The sequence below is a fragment of the Brachyhypopomus gauderio genome, chromosome 15 (genome assembly GCF_052324685.1).
Source record: "Brachyhypopomus gauderio isolate BG-103 chromosome 15, BGAUD_0.2, whole genome shotgun sequence".
Lineage (NCBI taxonomy): Eukaryota > Metazoa > Chordata > Actinopteri > Gymnotiformes > Hypopomidae > Brachyhypopomus > Brachyhypopomus gauderio.
Window position 1 is genome coordinate 2,803,460 of NC_135225.1, and position 20,643 is coordinate 2,824,102.

The 20,643-nt window shown below is 40.7% G+C and overlaps 3 protein-coding genes across 5 annotated transcripts; all 3 read right to left on the reverse strand.

Moving 5' to 3' along the window:
* Positions 1 to 952: 952 nt before the first annotated feature.
* On the reverse strand, positions 953 to 2,846 carry mrps26 (mitochondrial ribosomal protein S26). Of its 2 annotated transcripts, none has more exons than XM_076974225.1 (4): positions 2,408 to 2,421; positions 1,821 to 1,967; positions 1,474 to 1,597; positions 953 to 1,211 (listed from the first exon to the last, which is right to left on the reverse strand). In XM_076974225.1, the coding sequence occupies exons 1-4, from the start codon at positions 2,419 to 2,421 to the stop codon at positions 1,080 to 1,082; spliced, it is 417 nt and encodes a 138-aa protein (XP_076830340.1). In that variant the 3' UTR covers positions 953 to 1,079. The 2 variants fall into 2 exon arrangements, with proteins under 2 accessions (XP_076830340.1, XP_076830339.1); XM_076974224.1 differs by lacking the exon at positions 2,408 to 2,421 and adding an exon at positions 2,468 to 2,846 and having other exon boundaries at positions 961 to 1,211.
* A 1,781-nt stretch (positions 2,847 to 4,627) lies between these two features.
* neff2 (neuronal intermediate filament family member 2) lies at positions 4,628 to 8,162 on the reverse strand. Its single transcript, XM_076975071.1, has 3 exons — positions 7,025 to 8,162; positions 6,072 to 6,196; positions 4,628 to 5,890 (listed from the first exon to the last, which is right to left on the reverse strand). The coding sequence occupies exons 1-3, from the start codon at positions 7,988 to 7,990 to the stop codon at positions 5,830 to 5,832; spliced, it is 1,152 nt and encodes a 383-aa protein (XP_076831186.1). The 5' UTR covers positions 7,991 to 8,162; the 3' UTR covers positions 4,628 to 5,829.
* Positions 8,163 to 10,825: 2,663 nt separating this feature from the next.
* Positions 10,826 to 20,634, reverse strand: LOC143476039 (uncharacterized). 2 transcript variants are annotated; one of them, XM_076973982.1, is made up of 18 exons: positions 20,568 to 20,634; positions 20,038 to 20,081; positions 17,889 to 17,958; positions 16,751 to 16,929; positions 16,589 to 16,672; positions 16,436 to 16,504; positions 16,127 to 16,255; positions 15,874 to 16,023; positions 15,332 to 15,422; positions 15,157 to 15,247; positions 14,501 to 14,642; positions 14,294 to 14,398; positions 13,978 to 14,068; positions 13,722 to 13,878; positions 13,564 to 13,638; positions 12,220 to 12,322; positions 11,789 to 11,883; positions 10,826 to 11,629 (listed from the first exon to the last, which is right to left on the reverse strand). In XM_076973982.1, the coding sequence occupies exons 2-18, from the start codon at positions 20,068 to 20,070 to the stop codon at positions 11,515 to 11,517; spliced, it is 1,779 nt and encodes a 592-aa protein (XP_076830097.1). In that variant the 5' UTR covers positions 20,071 to 20,081; positions 20,568 to 20,634; the 3' UTR covers positions 10,826 to 11,514. The 2 variants fall into 2 exon arrangements, with proteins under 2 accessions (XP_076830097.1, XP_076830096.1); XM_076973981.1 differs by lacking the exon at positions 20,568 to 20,634 and adding an exon at positions 20,397 to 20,558.
* Positions 20,635 to 20,643: the final 9 nt, after the last annotated feature.

Below are 20,643 nucleotides of genomic sequence, written 5' to 3' on the forward strand. Positions count from 1 at the left end.
GGTGTTTTATCTATCAGAGTGGACGCACTGACCTATAAACCATCAAGACAAAAATAATTACTTTGGTGCTGACTAATCATCCTACAAATAAAACAGTGGCTAATATAATTCAACACTAATATACTTCAACACTAATGTACTTTAACACTTCAGGATCCTCCAGGATGACAGAGACTACATCCTTTAAAGCCCGCATACTCAAATAGCGGCCCGCGGGGCTATCTATCTATAAAACAGTTTACGTTCGCTACCCCCCACCCCCGTAACCGGCACCCTCAGTAATTGAAAAAAAATGTGGCCCTGCTTAAAGGATCCTCCACTAATCTCTCATAGACAAGATAAAAAACATTAAAGACATGTTCGTTAAGAGCAATATAACGGACCATTCAGATTTCAACTGTGATACTGTAGCCTGCAATCGATTTAAATATGCAATATATACACTTAACACAACCACTAGAATAAGTGGGACAAGAGTTATTACCAAATTTATATTGGAGAAACCAAGACTTGCTGATCGGTTTGTTGAACACCTTCAGACCATCAGGATTAAGAATATGTAATTTCCATTGGCAATGCATTGTAACGCAAATGGACACTGTATTAATAACATATCTGTTTGCATAGCCATTAGTAGCTATAGCAGCAATGAAAATAGAAAATTCAAAGGAACTGATCTTCACTACTGGAACTTTAGAACCCCATAGAACAAATGTGATGACCTAACCATCAGAGCTGATGAAGGACGTCTGTCAGAAATGTCCTGTTTCTCTGGAAATGTTGTATACTTCACCACAGGTCCCTCAGTCACCCCCACCCCACCCTCATACCTTATCCACATCAGCTCTTTCAATCTGTCTTATTTTATATTATAAAGTGACATTACATTTGCAGAAGTCCCTATAATAATTATTATTATTCTTATAATAATTTCAGATCTGACAAATGACAGTTGTTTATTGTAGTTACTGGTTCATGAGTAAAAAAAAAAAAACATGTTGATTCATGTCTGAATTCAATCTTTAGCAGCAATAAGGAAATTTCAGTCTTTTAAATCCTGGGATGTTGCTCACTCTCTCTTATTGCAGCACAGTCTGTTTAACTACTCGTCCCTCTTTGTCTATAGCAAAGTTGTAGTTTTTCGGGTTGTCCAGCGCCTCCTCAATTCGTTGATCCAAATTCTCCAGTGTAATAAAATTCTTTGCCTCTTCCTGAAAAAAGGAAAGGATGCCAATATATGCATATGTATATAACTTTGTTTTCATTGTCTGTTGTATAGTATACTGCATTTTTTTCAGCATAAAGCATTGTCATTTTTCAGCAATGTGTTAGAAATACCACTCCTTGATCTATGCCAGATAGTTGGGTTCTTCGTTTTTGTCACACGTGGTCAATGCTGGTGATGAACGCAGCGCCACACAGAGGCCGTTTCTCGTTGTATCTCATCATTCTGCACTTTAGTGTTGGCCTCACCTGTAGTTGCAAGATCTCTCTCTCTCTCTCTTTGATATGATTCTCCAGCTCCTGCTGACGCAAGATGGCTGCTTCCTTTCTCTTCAGCTCTGCTTCCTCAACCTCCTTCTGCACACGCAGCTCTCTAACAGGCACACACACACACACACAAAATCACACACACACACACAAAATCACACACACACACACACAATCACACACACACACACACACAATCACACACACACACACACACACACACACACACACACACACACACACACACACACACACACACAATCAGTTGTAGAAAAAGGGCCGTGCATGTGCAATGGTAGATTTTATTTATTGTGATTATTATGACCTACCGTATTTTACGCAGTCTGAGGTTCTCAGCATCATTCCAGGCCATTAATGTGCTGTGTTCCTCTGCCTCCTGTCGTGATTTCTCCTCTGCCAGAGAGCCGATCTCCTCCTCATATCGCTTCCTCAGCATCTCCTCTTTAAACTGCATCCTGCACACACATGGCGGCCCAGGTGTAACTGGACAGTGACAACTTCCGCTGTGTACTCTAGCACGCTGGGTGTGAAACCAAACAAGGGCTATGACGTTAAATTGCAGAATAACTTTGAGATTAAACAGGAATCACCACTTATATTTACATTATTTTTTTTTTTAATTAACCTGTAACTTTTGGTAATGTATGTTGTAGCGCTATGTATAAAAAGGGTTTCGACTCCTAGCGATATGGTTCTACAGTATAGATGAAAATTTAAATGATTTAAAATCCAGTGTGTCAAACTACACCATCAACGTACAATTACTTACGGAATTCAGTATTCTCCACAACTAAATCAAACTGCCACGCTTATTTGTCCCTGAAGGGTCGTTATGTAGGTAGTTAATAAACTCCTTATGATGAGCACTCAGGTGTGTCACACTGAGACCGCTTACCTGAGAGCTCTCATGATTAAGACCGCTTACCTGAGAGCTCTCATGATTAAGACCGCTTACCTGAGAGCTCTCATGATTAACGTGTATTCACTGAATCTTTCCTTCAGCACCACCATCTCGACCGGGTCCACCGGCGGCGGCGTCTTGATTCGGCCCACTTTACTCTTGGCTTTGGGGTCATTACGCGACTTCCTTTCCCGTACAGTCTCAAGGATGCTGGTCCGAGGAGAGAGGAGGCGAACCACGGGAGCCCGGTTCCTAACTACTGCCTGAAACATGTTCCGTTCGTGTATATCACCGTTAACGTGATTCGTACGTGATTCGGTACGCAAATGTGATGGAGACAACACAGTGTGCTCACTTAACGTTGAGCCCTTGATGACAGGCCGCCATATTGAAGACCTTTCACTGCGGAAGTGGTTTCTCTGCTTCTACGGCGTCATCCTGTGTTCATGTACATAGTGCTGCCACTTAGTGGTGTAAAGCAGAAATTGTAAATTTCGCTGTAAATTGTCGAGAAGGGTATTACTGCAGGCTGGAAAACCTCCAAATGGGAGTGGCATAACTCCAAATGGGCGTGGCATAACTCCAAATGGGAGGGACAACTCTCTAGAAGGCAGGGCGGAACTCGGAGAACTTTGAGAAGTTTGGTGGGTTTTCCGGGACATAGGAATGTGTAAACATGCTGTATTAACGAAACCACAGTTATCCTGATGATACAATAAAACTATTGTTCACTTTTATATTGAGTTAATTCAACACATAGCCCTGCTTTACAGATCGCGATGTCCATTTTACTTACTAAACGCGTCTAATAGTTCGTGGGTTATATCCTGGTTTAATCCGCATCGTAATCAGTACTCTGTTTAGATTTCACGTTAACTGTTTACATGTTTAGTTTTCGACTAAACTTTAAATTTAATTCCTCATCAAATCCGTCAGCACCGCCGGCGGTGGGGGCCGTCTTCGGGAGGAAGGCAGAATACTAATTTTAAATTCATTTTAATTAATTCAGCTCGTGATCAATGGGTATGCATCAGAAACCAATGATTTATATCATTTATGGACATTAGTCAACAAACGCATTGTCATCAACTTTTTGTATAACAAAAACATTTTATTGAGAAATGGTTCTTTATGCCACCCTACCTCTTTCTTCATTGTGCAGACTAGAGACGGTTGTGCCATGCAAGGACGGACCTATTCTGCAAGGCTGTGTAGTCATTCCCTCTGGAATGTTCTCTCCCATCTCTTTTCATAAATGAACATTTATGGTTTGCATTTAATTTGAATGCAAGGTCCCATTAAGTTTTTGGTTTTACACAAGAACGAACAATTACTATGTGCATGTAGGCATTCTGCATTTGCTGTGCATAACACTATTACTTACATTTAAAATCAAACATTTCATAGCATCAAGAAAATAGGTACACCATTTAAATGTATTTATATTTAATAGTATTGTACGGTTCGCTAAAGCAAAAACATAGTTTTTTTTTCTAAATGCTATCCTGATTTAAGTAACTAACTATAGCACAAAAAAAAATGAACAACTGATCTAAGAGAAGGCCACGCCCATTTGGAGTGAAGGTCGACCTGTTTGGAGTTTAGTCCCTCCTATTTGGAGCTGATCCAGCCTGCAGGAATACGTACTTGAAATTGTCTACAAATCTGGACTTTATGAACGCCTTATTAAAATTAATTTCTGACATCACCAATCGAACAGTTTATTAGTATATTAAGCGTATTGTAGTTGTTATTTTACAATGTGTAATATGCTGAACTGTACACCCTAAGTAATGAAAATTTTACCGTCGGTTTGCTGAACAGTCTCAGTACCAGAATTAAATAAGTTGCAATAAAACCTACGGGAGAAATATCGGTTGAACGAACTGTACAATCAAAACATGGAACATTTGGTAGATATTCGTAGTAATTTATCAAAGATCTTAGGTTATTGTTATTTTTATTCTCTTATTCTGATTAGTTTACATAGATCAGAATCAGATTTGCAAAGTGTTTTACTTGTGCCTTGATGAGCGCACGTTTATCATTCCAAATATATAGACACTGATTAGCAGACCTCAGCATAGAAAATAAACTTTAAAAAGACAAAATATTATAAAAGTGTAGTAAATTAGACTAGAATTTTACAAAGGATTATTGAATTTTAACAAATATATTCGTACATAATCAAAGACATACGGATTCACACATGAAGAGTGTTTAAAGTGGTTTTATTCAGTAGGTATTTTTATAGGTGCAGAGCTACAGCACTGAGGGCTTCTCTGCTTGTTCCTATCCCACTAGTCATTATACACCCATGTTATTTGAATGGGTAGAGAAAACAGAAGCAGATGAGAATACACAGGAGTTCACTAGTGTGGAGTTTTATCAGTCATATCCCTCCCCCGGTTCCTCTTGCCTCTGTTCTACAATCGCAATATCTCTCTTGATCAGTCAAACAATTCCATCTTATTTTTCTTTGACATTATATTTTTACTTGGAACAATAAATCTTTAATTTAACATACTCACATGAAGTGAAATACATTTCATGAGTTCTATGAAAGCGCACAATATTAAAATGTAAGAAATTAAAGAAAAATATCAGTGATTTGCAAAAGAAGTGTTACAGCTCTCAGTGGAAATTCGACTTCTTATATGTAATAGACGGGTTACTTGCTACAAACACAGGGCCAGGAATGCAGACCAACATCCTGTTTGCAGATTCCAGGTTCAAAGGTCAGAAAAAGAACACCTCAGTATAATTCAAGGGCTTGAAACAGAATCCACCTTTACAAACAGTTGGCTAACAGTTTGCGTAGAAGGGGCCTGATCAGTCGTGATTGGTGCTTGGAATGAAACTGAGGAGGAAGAATTGGCAAACAGGATGTTGACTTCTGGCTGGGCAAGTGCCGTTCTTAGTTATATCTCCATGGCGGCCATCTTAGTTTGTTTAGAGTGTGAAGAAGAAGGGGGAAGATAGTGGTGTACCTCTTGTATAACACAAGGGCTCGTCTGTCTTTATAGCAGTATGCAGATAGGGTGAACATTAAGGGTAAGATGTCAGAACGTCAGGTTTTAGTACAGGAGTTAATGGTTGTGTATAAGCTTAGGAAGTCAAGGAAAAGGATAGTTGGTTTAGAGCACTGAGGCGAGGTGGGGTGTGAGGATTGAGGTTGTGGTGAGGAATCGTGTGTGATAGTTTAGGGTTGGTAAAGGTAATCGGAGAAACAGATCTATGGAGGATAACAAATTTAGAGACCAGTTGCTGTCTGGAACATGAGGGATCAAGTTAAGGAACAGAGGTTAGAGGTTCTAGGGTCTGGAGCGGCTGGGTTGATGGTATGCAGAAATGAGGAAGGGCGATGGTGAGGGTTTGATGGAGATTATAAGGGTTAAAGGTTTGTAGGTTAGGGATTAGGCCAAAGCCTGCAGGGAACAAAACGTCAGGCGAAACTCCTCCCCCTCCAAAAGTTTCCTGTTGAAACAAACATGAATATCAGAACAGAGGGAGAACACAACTCTAGGAGGCTGAAAGCACTGCACTACATTTAATCTATGTCCCATTTCTCAATTTTGAAACATGCCACAAATAAAACGACTGTGATTGGTTTATTTGTGGTATTATGTAAGCTATGGTAGGACTGTGAGAAGGTTACTTGTAGGCTGCTATCTCGATGTCCAGAGCCATCTTCACGTTCAGGAGGTCTTGGTATTCCTTCAAGTAACGTGCCATGTCCTCTTTGGCTTCAGTAATGTCTCTCTCCAGATCACCAATCCTCCCCTACAACAACAAAGATTCATCAAAAACAGTTATTGCAGAAACTGAAATATGAACAGTACCGCTCAGTCATGCTCTCAAATATACTTTTTTTTCACAATGTGCAATATAAAATGGTCAAATAATATGCCTTTGTGATGCTAACATGTTCGTCTACATGTGGTGCTGTGCTAATGGGCTAATGTCTTATACTAGGCACATATCTGTTTCACCGTAACACCAGAAGTGTACAAACCCTGAAGACTGAGAGTAAAAACATGCAGTCATGAGTCATCATTGTTAGGAAGACTCAGCATTATAACCCAGATGCTTTAGCTTACTGTAGCTGTATTGTTTCTCCCAGTGTATCAACACAATTCAAACAGGGAATACTGTCCCACTGTGTATACAAGTGGACACTGGGTTGTATTACAATATGTCATCATGTCACACGGCCTCTCAGATGTGGGCCACAACAGCGTGTAGTCTACATTATAGACGTTGGTTTATGATGCAGTCCCTTAGAAGTGAAGAGTCAGAAAACACTAGTGCTGAGCGTAGAGTTGGGTACACGTTTGAGTGGAGAGACATAGATTATTACATATTTATACCATCTCATAACTATGCAACCCCCTTTTTTCATATTATCATGTAGCCTGTAGAAACACTGCAGTATTTCTTACACTGCAGTGTCTTCTGTTATGTGCTTGTGCAGGTGGAATATCAATCACTCCCCTCCGCACTTCTATTCCCTGTGCTCTCTGACTCTCACCACCCCCACGCTATATCTGTAGTGTGTGTGGTTGTGTTTGATGTAGAAGGCGTTTATCCATCATATGGTCTACGTGCTACCTGATACTTGACGACCTCCTTGCTCTGCGTCTCCTCCAGCTCGGCCAGCTGTGCGTTCAGCGAGTTGATGACGTTTCTCAGCGTCTCCACCTCGGCGGTGCAGGACAGAAGCAGGCGTCGGTACTCTGCCGTCTCGTCCCGCACCGAACGCACCGCCTCCTCCTGCTTGCCGGCAATCTGTGCCACGCTGGCCATCTTGCCCTGGTACCAGGCCTCCGCCACCTGCATGTTGCACCTGGCCATGCTCTCGTACTGGACCCGGATCTCCTTCAGGGCGGCCGTCAGGTCCGGCCGGTCCACGTGCAGCTCCACGCCGAGGCCGCACACCTTCACCTGCGCACGGAGCTGCTCCTGTTCCTCCGCAAACACCTGCCTCAGGAAGTCCAGCTCACGCACCAGCAGGGCGGCGCTGGCCTCCGCGTCCGAGCTCCACAGCGCGGCCCGGCCCGCCTCCTCCCTGGCCAGCCTCAGCTCCTCCTCCGCCTCCTTACGCAGACGGGTCTCCTGCCTCCAGCGCTCCAGCAGCTGTGCGTGGGCCTCCTGCAGCTCGCCCCTCCGGGCCTCCATCAGCGCCTTGTCCTGGGCCTCCTGGTGCAGCTGGTCACGGAGGTCCCGGGCCTCCTGCTGGTACAGCTGCTGCAGACGGGACGGTTGGCTACACTTGCGCCTCAGGGCCTCGAGCTGCAGCATCAGGGCCCGGTTCTGCTGCTCCAAGAACCGCACCTTCTCGATGTAGGAGGCGAAGCGGTTGTTCAGGCCCACCAGCTGCTCCCGTTCCTGGGCCCGGAGACCCAGCAGCTCCCCGGACGCCACGGCCAGGCGGTTCTGCTCCCAGCGCCCCATGGGCTCCGACTTCAGCAGCCGCCGTGATGAGGAGAGGGGTGTGTGGGAGAGGCGTTGGGCGCTGGAGTGCTCATCCCAGCGCCGGAACACAGACGGGGACGACACCAGAGGATTGTAGCTCATGATGCAGGAGTTGTTTTGTTTTTGGGTTTTTTTTTTTTGTTGATTTTTGCTTTTTTGGTTGGTTTTTAAATGATGTTAATGTATTATTAGGTGAGATTTTCTTCTAAGTCCCCCTTGTTCTGCACGCCATCGATGGAGATGAACCGGCACTGCACCAGTTCAGAAATACTGCAGAGCAGCGTGCTTTATAGTAGACACACAAACAAGCTCACACACACACACACACACACACACACACACACTCAGCGCCGTCTCATTCTCAGCCAATAAGGTGCACAGCAGTGCAGCGAGGCTGGAGGTTGGTCTTGTGTTTCTTTCTCTGTCAGAAGAGCATTTGAGGAGGAAGGGCAGAGTTTAGCCATTTCCCCCAAGTAAGCGAAGGTCACAGGAAGACAAAGAACACAAAAAATAAAGTTTGCAATATACATGATGTAACACGTACGTGATGAGTCAGGATGTAAGAGCAGTAGTGTGTGTGTGTGTGTGTGTGTGTGGGGGGGGGGGGGGGTGATGCTGGTCAGCGTTTGTGGGAGTGTGAGAAAGAGGAAAAAAGATGCTCAAACCACCAAAATTATACCATTTCCATCATTTTGAATTCAGAATTTTTCTAAAGGTAAATGTATGTATGGCAAATGTTGAACAGAAACCTTCTTGCAGAAAACAGAAAGGGCCATTGAGACACCCATGTTCTATTTTAATATAATACATCTCAACTAATACACCACACAACATATGCTATTAAGTATTTTTTAAGTAATGAGGTGCCCACAACCCACTAAATCTTTAACTGAAGTTGCTATAAATAATTATTAATTTAAGTACTTACTAAAGTAAGTAATACTAAGTAATGTAATACTAAAGTACTTTACCACTATATCAATATGAATATCATCACAGCACACAGAGAACACTTAAGCATCTATTAATCTACTACTGAATGTAGGAAGAGAACTGACTCTTGTGATGTCTGTTTAACACTCTCAATATAATCTGACTTTACAATACACTCCTTCATTGTAAACAATAACTTCATCCCTACACTAACCTGACAGTTCATTATAAAACACATATACATACACTCACAGCTATTATATTTATATAATATATAATTATATATATATATATATATATATATATATATATATATATATATATATATATATATATATATATATATATATATATTACGGACTGTAGTAGTGTTCTCACATGCATCTCCTTCATCACATCTCTGACCACAGCACCATTGTAAATACGATATTATTTGAGCTGGGAACAATTCACAACACAAAGTGAAATCTGGCAGCAGTGTCGTGGTTGTGGGTGATGAGGTAAAAACAGGTTTGTCAGGCACATCTGTGCTGCTGTTTTGATGAACTGACTCCTGCAAGACTCGTGATTTAAGACTCGTTAAACGGCGCGGAAAAACACGAATCCAACCGATTCTTTAGAATAATGTTGTATATGTCGTTTTTATCATTTGTGTGTTTTTCATCACGTCATGCTGATGTTACATTCAGGGAGCCTGTAGTCATCACCTTCTTACTAAATCTTTGAGTAGGCAGGACAGATGAAGGCAGGAACAGAATGAAACACTCTGGGGAAAACGCTGCTGGTCCAGCCCACGTTACCCGTCCGGATCTATAGATCACTAATGCGGTTTCTTTGAGGCTCTGCGTCATTTTTAACAGTTGCTAGTTTTTGTAGCCACATCATCAATTATTCTAACTTCAGACATTGTCCTGTTAGCTAAAAGTAGTTTTGCAGATCAGCGTAAATTTAACATTAAGTCTTCGGACAACTGAGAATGTGATTTGTGAGCTCTCAGAAAAACCTCAGATATAGTAACATTAATAAATACTTCCAGCTTATAACTTTAAATTCAGGTGCATATTACATTGTGTCCAAAAGGCATTCTTTATCTTTTGTTTGTTTAATTGCAGTTTTATGCAATATTAGGCTACATGGCCAAAGGATTGTGGATACCTGATCATCACACCGACGACCGTTGAAACTGGAGTATGTCTGATGATTTGTGCTCATTCAGCTGGTTGATAGGCTATTGAATGAGAAGTTCTGGGTCACGATCGATCTTCCTGTTTATCCCAAGGGTGTTCAGGGAAGTTGAGGTCAATGATCTTTGGTGTTTTTGCCACTGGAGTTCCTGCACATGAAACCCGTCAAAACTTTATGTACAGGGATGCAATCAGACTGGGACAGAAATGGACCATCCGTATATTTCTATGCTGCTGTTTTCAGGTGCTCTGAACTCTGCAGTTCCACACTGCCTCTGTGGATGGTTACATGCTACATATTTTGCATTTGATGGCCACACTATTTCTAAGGTCTAAAGCTTCATGGCCAAGCTGCTATTGATCCTAGATGCTTCCTATTCACAAAAGCACTTGGCAGAAATGACATCAACTGAATTGAGAGTATCCATATAGTGCTTGGACATGGAGGAAAGGTTAGGTAACACACGTGTTCATAGGCAGAGAATAACCTGCTTAAATGGCGACTTCACAAACACTGAAGAGATACTAAAATAAGTTCCAACTATACCATTTCTATTGGAAAGTCGCTCAGATGCACACACTTTCAACATCCTATTAGCTACATGCAATGAACAAAGCTGCACTAAAATACATATAAACCACATATAAGCACTGGCATGTTCCTTTTCCTGCAATGACATTTTGAAGAAAAAATACATATATATTAAAAATGAAAAAGGAGGTTGGTATTTTGTATAATAATAAATCAAAATTGTAATAGCTTTTTGTATGGTAAATGGGTCAAATATCATTTTAGCTGGCACACACACAAACACACAAATAGTTTTGATATGTTTATTACACTTTTTAAAATGCTGTTTCATTTGCCCATAATGAGATTAATCCTCCCCATACACTATAAAAACCAAATTCTTCATTTAAATCTGTAACTAAAACCCCATAATGGGCAGAAAGAGTGTGTCGGGGTTAAAACAAGTGCAGAACACAATTTAGACTAATGAAGACAAAACAGGCCCTGGTGTAAGACATAAAAATGTCATTTAAAATCCTTCATAGAAACCAACAGTAACCAACTTGCCAACAAAGAAATAAACATTTGCAGCGAGTCTGCCTTTAATCCAACTTTCAATGCTAAGGACATAAAAAGTTTATTTTAAACCCAATACTGAATGTTGAAGTTCACCATTATGCCATTAGTTTTGAATGAAGCCTTCTGCGCAGTGAACCCAACATTATAGACGGCGTTCAGATCCAACCACAGATAAGGCACGTCTCTTAATTTTCAAATATACCGAATGCAAGTTTAATGCAGTAGTAACAGAAACAAATACTGAAAGAACCTTGAACATGCCAGAAATAAGACATACCTGCTTCTTGTTTAAGTGTATTTATAACATTGGTTTAGTATTCACTTGTTAACTTTCTTTACTCTGTGTGAGCTGAAGAGATGTGATGAAGTGTGAAATATGAATCAACATCTGTCTGCTTGCACTGGGAAGACTTGAGGGCTCATTTGGGCTTTGGTTGATCGATGCCTCGGTGTTCTGGTATATGTTTGTAGGAGCAGCGATTATTCTTAACGCAGCCTGTTGTCCTCCAGAAATGACACTCATCAGGCAGTTTACTGTGAAGCAAAGTCACATTTTGAGGATTATTCTTTTATTTATATTGATTCAATTAAGCCCAGCTACAAGACTCTACACTGAATTCTAGGTAATCTAAATGGCAATCTGGTAGAAAGTGTGAAAACCCACAAACATGTGCGCGCACACCGTATACTCACCCTTTATCAGTTGATGCAGTTTTAGATACTCCGAGATGTGTGTGGATTTTGTCAGGGTAACGCACCGCTAGACAGGTTCCTGCTAATGCATAACCCTACAATCCCCAAACACATGTACGGTCACATGCAGCAGACAGAAATATACACTATATATACAGCAAGGACTTGGGCACCTGGGCAAAAAATCCTTCAGTAGTTAAATCAATATAAAAAAGAAAACCTGCAAGATGTTAAGTGCATGGGTGTGTACTTTAAACAGCTCGAAACTGTATTCCGTTTCTATTCTATATCACTTACAATTACTCACTTTGCACTAAGAAATTCTCATTATTATTACACGAGTAGCACTGAAAAACAGGTTTTTAAGACATTTTGCAATCCCACCACGTCCAATGCAATCACACGATCAACCACGCAAAATGTTCACTTACATGCATTTCTTGGATAGCTTTAGCACAGTCCTCTCTGTTAGTGTAGTTGACAAAAGCACAACGTTTATCTGATAGTACTTTTATGCTACTGACCGGTCCAATTCTGTTCATTATGAATCACACACAAACACAAAGACACACAAAGAGAAAGCTGAATCAAATAAATGTGAACATGCTTTCAAGACAGCACCAGTTCGTCAAGGGACTCTTGCCTCCAGTATTTGAAGGAACTCTCCAGGGAGATTGCTCCAAAAATCTTGGAGAACCAACCAGATCTTATGTGGATGTAGGCTTGCTCAAATCCTTCTGTCTTGTTCTTGTAATCCCAGACAGACGCAGTGATGCTAAGATCAGAGCTCGGTGAGGCCCTGGAAGTGAGGATATGCTCCCCCACAATTATCTGATCTCAATATGTGCTAGTTCTGAGCTGATGACACTGTTGGACAACAATTTCAAAGGGAAGTAAGTGTGATGTGTTCTTTATCTGCTGCACTAAGTCTCCTTGGGCGACCGCTGACTCTACAGACATTAACATGGACCATTTCATAGTCATTCTTCAAAAAAGCTTGTATAGCGGATTAGCTTTGAAATCTTTGCCTGGGCGAGACATTGTTGATGTAGTATAACTACCTTGCTGTGCTCAGTCTTGCCGTGGTGTACGACCTGTGACATCTCCCACAACCTCACTTTTGAGGCAGAGTTTGGATGTTCCTCACCCAGTTTTGAGCCTCCTACAAGCTGTTTCAGTCAATGACCGTTTCAACCTAATATGAAAATGATGAATTGGCCCTCCACAGAGCCTTGATCTCGACATCACTGTCTGTCTGGGATTACATACAGACACAGAAGGATCTGAGCGAGTCTACGTCCACAGAAGATCTGTGAGCTCTTCCAAAAGTTTGGAACAACCTTCTTGCGGAGTTCTTTCAAAAACTTTGCAAGCGAACTTTGAAGAATTGACTTTTTGACCAGATATTCATTTGATTTAGATAACAAAAAAAATGCAACACTTTTAAAAATATGCAACATTATTAAACATTATTACAACATTATTAGTAAAACATTACTAAATCCTGTGCGTAGTACTGTATATTTTTTTACAGTTTTCGGATTAGTTCAAAATCATTCAGATAGTGCACTAAAACTGAAGCATTTTAGAGGAACCACAGAGCACAAACAGATCTCTTCTTTTATATGAATTTGGAAAATGACCATTTTATAGTGATGAGATTTATCAGGCTCAGAAAGCCACTTTGCCTCTAAAAACATCCAAAAGTTGTTATTAATCAATAAAACCAATTACTTGAGAAAGCCCAGAGAACAAGACTGAGAAAGCCAACCCACCTGCTAAAGAGCTCTCGGATCTTTAAGCTCGTTATACCAGGCACCAGATGCCCAACCCAGATGGGAAATAATTCTCTGGGAGGAGAACACACACACATGAACATACAGACGGGTTCATTTACGTATGAAAGAACAAATTAGAGTGAGAATGATCTTACGAAGATGATGGCTTGGCCCCAGAGCTGGACCCAGGTTGGTTCTGGTTCTGAGGGGCTGCTTTGATTGGGACTTTATGATGTTGAGGATTTCTCTCTAGGCTTATCCACTCTTCTTCAACACACACTTCACTGGACATAGGAGCAGCTGCAATACTACCTACAGAGAAAGACAGAACACAAGAAGTGAAGGCACGGCTAACGTACGAATCAACGTGATCAAGGAAGAGCACAGGGTGCCAAGCTGGCGTGACTTTACCCTGGATCCCCGAGAGAGCTTCTGATGCTTTTTCTACAGTTCCATGTATGATCAAAGCATTTGAACTTTGCTCTCTAGTGAAGCCCATCTCCTGCAGATAACACAGTACAACAGGCAGTTTACATGCATGCAAATCGACCAGATTTGGAACGTACAAACGTAAATGAGACATTTAACAGGCTTACACAGAAGTGTGTAAGCAGCTTTTGTCTTGGCGATGTAAAGATTTATTTTGCTTTTAATTCAAGACCGATGTTTTCTGTAATGTGCAGACCTGTCAGTGTGCACTATGCAATTGCAGACATCACAATCTTACCATTAACCACATAATTTGCACCCTCATCAGTTCCTGAGCTGCATCAGTACAAGAGCTGTCCAACTTTAAAATTTCCTTATAGGTAAGACAAGCCTCATAATATTTCTAGGAGACGAAAAGAGAAACAATGTTTGCAATGCATGGAAAAAAAAAAGTTGTGTACAAATTTGCAACACGTTTCAGTGACAACTGGCACATTAACAGTACCTTAAGCCCAACCAAAGCTTTGCCTTTCCTGTATAGTCCTTTAATCCATGTGGGGTTCAAAGACAGAGCAATATCAGCATCTCTCAGTGCCTCCTCATACTGTTGAAGCTTCTCATGACAGAACGAACGATTCCCAAACAACCTGTCAAGAGCACAAACCAAAAATTACAGTTTATGGGACAATTTGTGAAGACTAGTTTGTTTTGCTCACTCTGAATACAACTTTCATCATAAACTGTGCCTAGCGGACAACGTAAACAATTAAAATACAGGGAATATAATGCACACTGTACATAATGCGGATGTGTAACATGGTACAACCAGTGTTAAAACTGCTGCAGATTAGTGTGTAATGCAGTGGTGATTTTGGTGGTTTTCTCTTGCTGTAGTGTACGAGTGAGCGACCCTCTACTGTGCACATCGGCTCAGTATGTCTGTCTCAACTGAGCCAAGCCCATGATAAATATATTTAAGGTTCTGTAGTTCAAGATGCAGCAGACAAAATACAGCATAAGAATGTGTGTCAGCACACTCCCACGAAGCCTAGACTACAGTCAATACACCGGAGCCTTTGCCTTAGTAAACCTCTGATAACTAAAAGCTTGTGCGACATCAACTCATCAATACCCAATGGAATATGACCCAAAAACACTTACTTATATTCTTTAGGGTTGTGCTTTACAGCATCATTAAAACACCTCACAGCCATATGTAAATTTCCGCTTTGAGCGTATGCATTACCCATCACTGCAAGAAAAAAAAGAGAGGATTGGGAATTATTATTATACGTCTAATCCCTAAACTAGAAGACGGCCAAGATGAGGCACACACCAGCCAGCTCCATGCTCTTTATTATGACATCATTTCCTGCCTCCTCAGACTCCTCTCTGTTCACCTCCTCCTTCTCCTCCTGCTCTTCCTCCTGTTTAAAAAATAACAGACACCCAGCCAGTTTTCTTACAGTCTGTAAACTAGGAAGTTGTTGATTATCTAGCAAGGAATTTTAACAACATAGTTGTTTTACACACTGTTTTGCACCAAATTACAATTCATTTAAAACAAAATTCCCACTGAAAATGAAAAGGGGGTAGATTCCTGTAGTGTTTAGTGAGATCTGATTAAATCAGGTGACAATTCATTCACTACAATAACTATGGAAAGGTGGGGTGCTTCGGACCTCCCGAAATGACCAAAAGAAATCCAAAAGAATTAAGCTCATAGGCTAGGTTCAGAACTAGATTATTCCTAATACTTCCAATATGATCTCCAATGATGAATTGCCATTGACATTACATGTAGTCCTAGACTAAGCCCAAGTCAGTGTCCAGGAAACCACGCCTACATGGGTGTTGTTCCCCTCTAGGTTTTCAGACCTTATTTTCAGGCCGCGCTGCACTTCGTTGTTGCGCTCGGCGCTGTTTGGAGTTCTCTGGCTTTTTCCTCTCAAATTTGAGTTTGTGTTCGATTTTGCGTTTGGCAATAGCAGCTGCATTTGTCACAAAGCAACTGTTTAGGTCCAGCTCCTGAAACACACATTATTCTCAGAAGCTTCACAAGTATATACAATAGAAAAACAAAGACATATAACACACATCCAATTATTCAACATTCAGAACACAAGCCGACCTCTTGTTCATCAGCTACGCTCTCTTCTTCTTCTTCATCATCGCCACTGCTTACAACTGTATTATCTGATTGATTCTTATTTTCACACTTCCCGTCCACAGGTTTAGATTTCACAGGACCAGGATTAACCTATTTGACAAACAAATAAGAGATCAAAATCGAAAGGTTTTACTGTATAATGACTTCAACAAATGCAGAATCGATTCAAGTTCATGGTTTCAAAACATACCTTAGTATTATAGTACTAAAACCAAACGGGTATTGATTGGAGGTTATTGGATTGTGTTATTAGATTGTTAGGGACATTACCTGCTTGTTTGCCGCTTTCTCTGCATTTTCCTTTTCCAACTTCTCTTTTCGACGTCTCTCCTGTTGCCTCTGAGTACAAACACAAACTAACACTTTACTCCTCCTCTAATCCAGGGGTTCATTGTGTATGTAATGTGTAAAGCTTGGCACTACCATCTTCTTTTGTCTTTTCTTCTCTGCCTTTTCCTTACGTCTTTCCTCTTCATCTACCAGTTCTTGACCAATTTTTGCAGCCTCCTGAAAGCATGTAAGACATTTCACACGTCACTGCCTCTTAAGCGATACACAGTCGCGATAACGGAATGCCACACTAACCTCTGCTGTTATGCGTTTTATTCCTTTACGGGAAGGTAGTCCAGGCATTGGTTTTGAAAACCCTCTATTCAGGAATTGGGAAGGAAAACCACAGTATCCACTGTTTTGGCTAGTGTATTCTTCATCATCGTCAGAGTATTCATCATATTCTACGAAATCAGTAGGGTAGTTATCTAGTCCTAAAAGACAAACAATTCCGTATCGTGAGACAAATATGCAATGAAATGCTTATCACAAGTTTATCACAGATACAGTGACGCAGCTTGTAGAGCAGTTCAGGCACATATCTGTGCTACAGCAACCTGGTTCTCAGTAAAGCTAAGACAAAAACACTCCCCATCAGTAGTCTGTGATGGGAAAATGCAGAGGTGCTGGTTTCTGATACAAGACATTATTTTTGAACATTGCCTGGGACTGAATCAGGAAGTCGGGTCACTCTCAGGTCAGAAGACGAGAATGAAGACATGTTCATGACAGAAATAGTTTGCCCAAGAGGGCAGAATTTATACTGTGCTCAGGCCGGCATTACTGATATTAACGTATATCTCATCTGTGTAATCTTGTGTCCGTAAATGGTATGACTTTGTGTACATGACCGGTCCCTCAACGTATATAAGTACAGGCATCATGAGAAATGAACTAGAGAGCTTTGGTGAAGTAACCAATTCACATGTGTGTGTTGCTTTCACTCACACTCGTAACTATTCTTACAGAGACACCCTGGTTATTGTGAAGGAGAATTTCCATGACAAGTCCTACAATCATCATACATACAGTTTCCACAAGCAAGTGGATTTTAATACAGCTGCAATTTCTATGTCTTCACTTTGAATATTCTGTAATACTGGAGCACTATAAGCCATTGAAGGGATAACAACTGCTAGTATAAGGTTTGACTTTACCATTTGCATTTCTAACCATCATTTTCCCAGAGTTCAACACCTCCAGAGGTATAATTAACCCCATATACTTTCTACGCTCCAGCATGTTCATGACTGTAATTGTGCTCAAGACAGATACACAGAGCAACTATACAAATATCCACAACAATAAAATGTTTAGAACTTTCTTTCCGTTAATGAGATGGACTGAAATGACAATCATGGTCATAAAAGAGTAAAACTGTGAAAAATCTTACTGCTCAGGGCTTCTAAAAAGCTGAGACTGTGTCCTGCCATTCCCCAATTTATGAAGTCAATGTCCATATCCTATAAAAGACAAAAAGATTATTAAAGACAAAACATTAGTGGACCAAATCAGAACCACCCAATAGGTTAAAGGTAATAAAACAGTACCAGTATCAGTGAACAAAAGCGTTGTTTAATTTTAACTTAATTTGATCTTAATGTGAAACACCACACATTTAGGAGTTGTGATATTCAAAACTCTTTTGCTTTTGACAAACAAAAGTTAGCCAAAGCAAACAAGTTCACCAAGTGCTTCGTTCATATGAAGGGTCCAGAGAGGAGACTCTGAGAATGCCCCATGCACAAAGCATTTCCAATATTACAACCAGACTGCATCTATTTTACAGTTATTTGGTAACATGGTTATACATAACAGGTGAATTAGGAAGTACAATAATTCGATTCATACATTTTCTTAGCTTTTTTTGGTTACATTATTTATTAATTTAGACATCATCTTACATAACAGTACAAGCATATAGGTAGGTACAGGAATGGAGCAAGCCATTCTTAAACATGAACTGGTGAACTGGGGCTTTTCCTGTATGTATATGTAACTCAATCAGCTCTACACAGATTTTCACTTCAGGGCTGTGGAAGGCATTTTAATAAACTGAATTTTAACATGTGAATGTGACCTGCTTGTGCTAAACATAACTAACCAAAGGTCAAAAGGTTTAAAAGACGCCTGGTGGGTGATAGAAAAAATGTTTGTATTCATAGAAGAAGTGAAAGAATGTTTACTTTTACAGAAATGTTTCCAAGAGATGAGATAAAGAGCCGAGTCACGGGCGGATGTGATAAACACGGCGATGTGAAGCGGTGTGTGAAGACATGACAAAGGAAACGAGAAACAAGAAAGAAGATGTCTGGCGTCAGATCAAATGTGAACAGGTGCCAGTAAACAGAACCACGAAAAATCTTAAGGGTTTAAGAAGTGTGTGTAGAGAGCTCAGGACTGCTTGTTTGGGGTGTGCATCTGAGAGTCTGAGGAACTCCCCATAATGTTTAACCTTGCTATTTCCCTATCTGAGTACAGAGTTGTTGTAACATTGTTCCAGAGATTGAAAACATTTCCAAGGTTTCTTCTCTGCCCTCACAACACGGTCATGAATGCATCCAACACCTTTAATTAACTTCCTTTTCTAGCCTATGTGAACAAAACAGCTAGCCTATCGTGTTCTCATATGTACTGAAAGAGACAGCTGGGCCTGCCATCAAAGAGATAGAAAACACACTACAAGCACTGACCTTTCACCTCGACTTGTGTTTATTTGTTAACTAAATATGGAGGTGGGGGGGGGGGGATATCATACTTCATAGTTCAATATTTCAATGAGTATAGGACAGTAAGCATATGAATGAAAGTAGATTTTCCGCAGGGTCTACTTTTGAAACCACATAACATGAAGAACATATGGTGGAAAAATGCAGATCGGAACTACTTGTCATGTCAACAAACTATACAAGACGACACACACAGCTGGACAGTGGACGAAAGAAAAGTATCGTCACCACACATGGTGCACAAAGTAGTTGCCTCAACAACGAATGAAGAGCCTTTAGTTTAGGGTTTACTGATGACCATATTCTTTATTTTTTACACCAGTAACCCATCCAATCAAGTTATTACAGTTACTTATTTATACTGTAAATCCTTCAGAATCCATCAACAAAATACAGCATTGTTTACATACCTTTGAGTGTTTATCATTTCTGCAGCCTATTTTCCTACCATTATCTTTGGACCGGATTTGAGCTCATTTTGTAAATGATGGGCTCCAGGCCCAATTTGTCCTGAGGACCCCACCCCACTTTCTCTTAAAAATGTGTTTTGGGAGCAGGGGCCCACACAATTATCTTATTTCCACAGTCCCATAAATCTGTCCCTCTATGTTGTGCTTTAGCCTAAACTTTCCATATTACATGTCCTGTCCAGAAGGACAACCCACAAATAAAGAACAACTCTGGCAACAGAATGAGTTTCCAACACACCTTGTGCTTGCAGTTATATTTTCAGTTAGTGAGTACACAAGCTGCAGGACGTTTCCCTCCCACAAAACAAACATGATTATAACGCTGTAAACAAACCATACGCACGTGTCTCTGCATGAGTCGCGGGGCTTCACGCATACGGAAGTAATCTGAGGAAAAACACGAGAAATCATATTCACACACCTCACAAATCTTGCAGTTTTTATCACGTTGGCCTTAAAAACCCCGATAACGCTGCTTACTGGCGGCTGGGCAGACATTTAGCTACACATATGGCTCGTTATAGATATTAAATTGTATCACGACAGTGTAAAACAGCATTTAATCTGCTCCGTTTTTAACCTTGAGGAGAAAACAGGTTTGTAAATAACTCGTGTTTACACTGAGCTCGCTGCTTCACTGTCTAACCTACATACTGAAAAAACTACCGCGCAATCTGTCGACACAAAAAAAGAGACACTTACCCGGCTCGAATACATTCTTTTTAGACATACTGGTTGATATTTGTATTCTGTGTATATTTATATAAACATATTTTAATACTGTTTAATAATAAACGCCGTGGTTATACGTTTAGGAACATAGCTAACTCGGTTCAAACTCAGACTCGCATGATCCGCCGCATATTTCCTCACCTTTGAACACGACGCAGTGCGCATGCGCGCCACACAGTCACCATTTCGCGAAATCGAAAGCGGACCACATAATGAC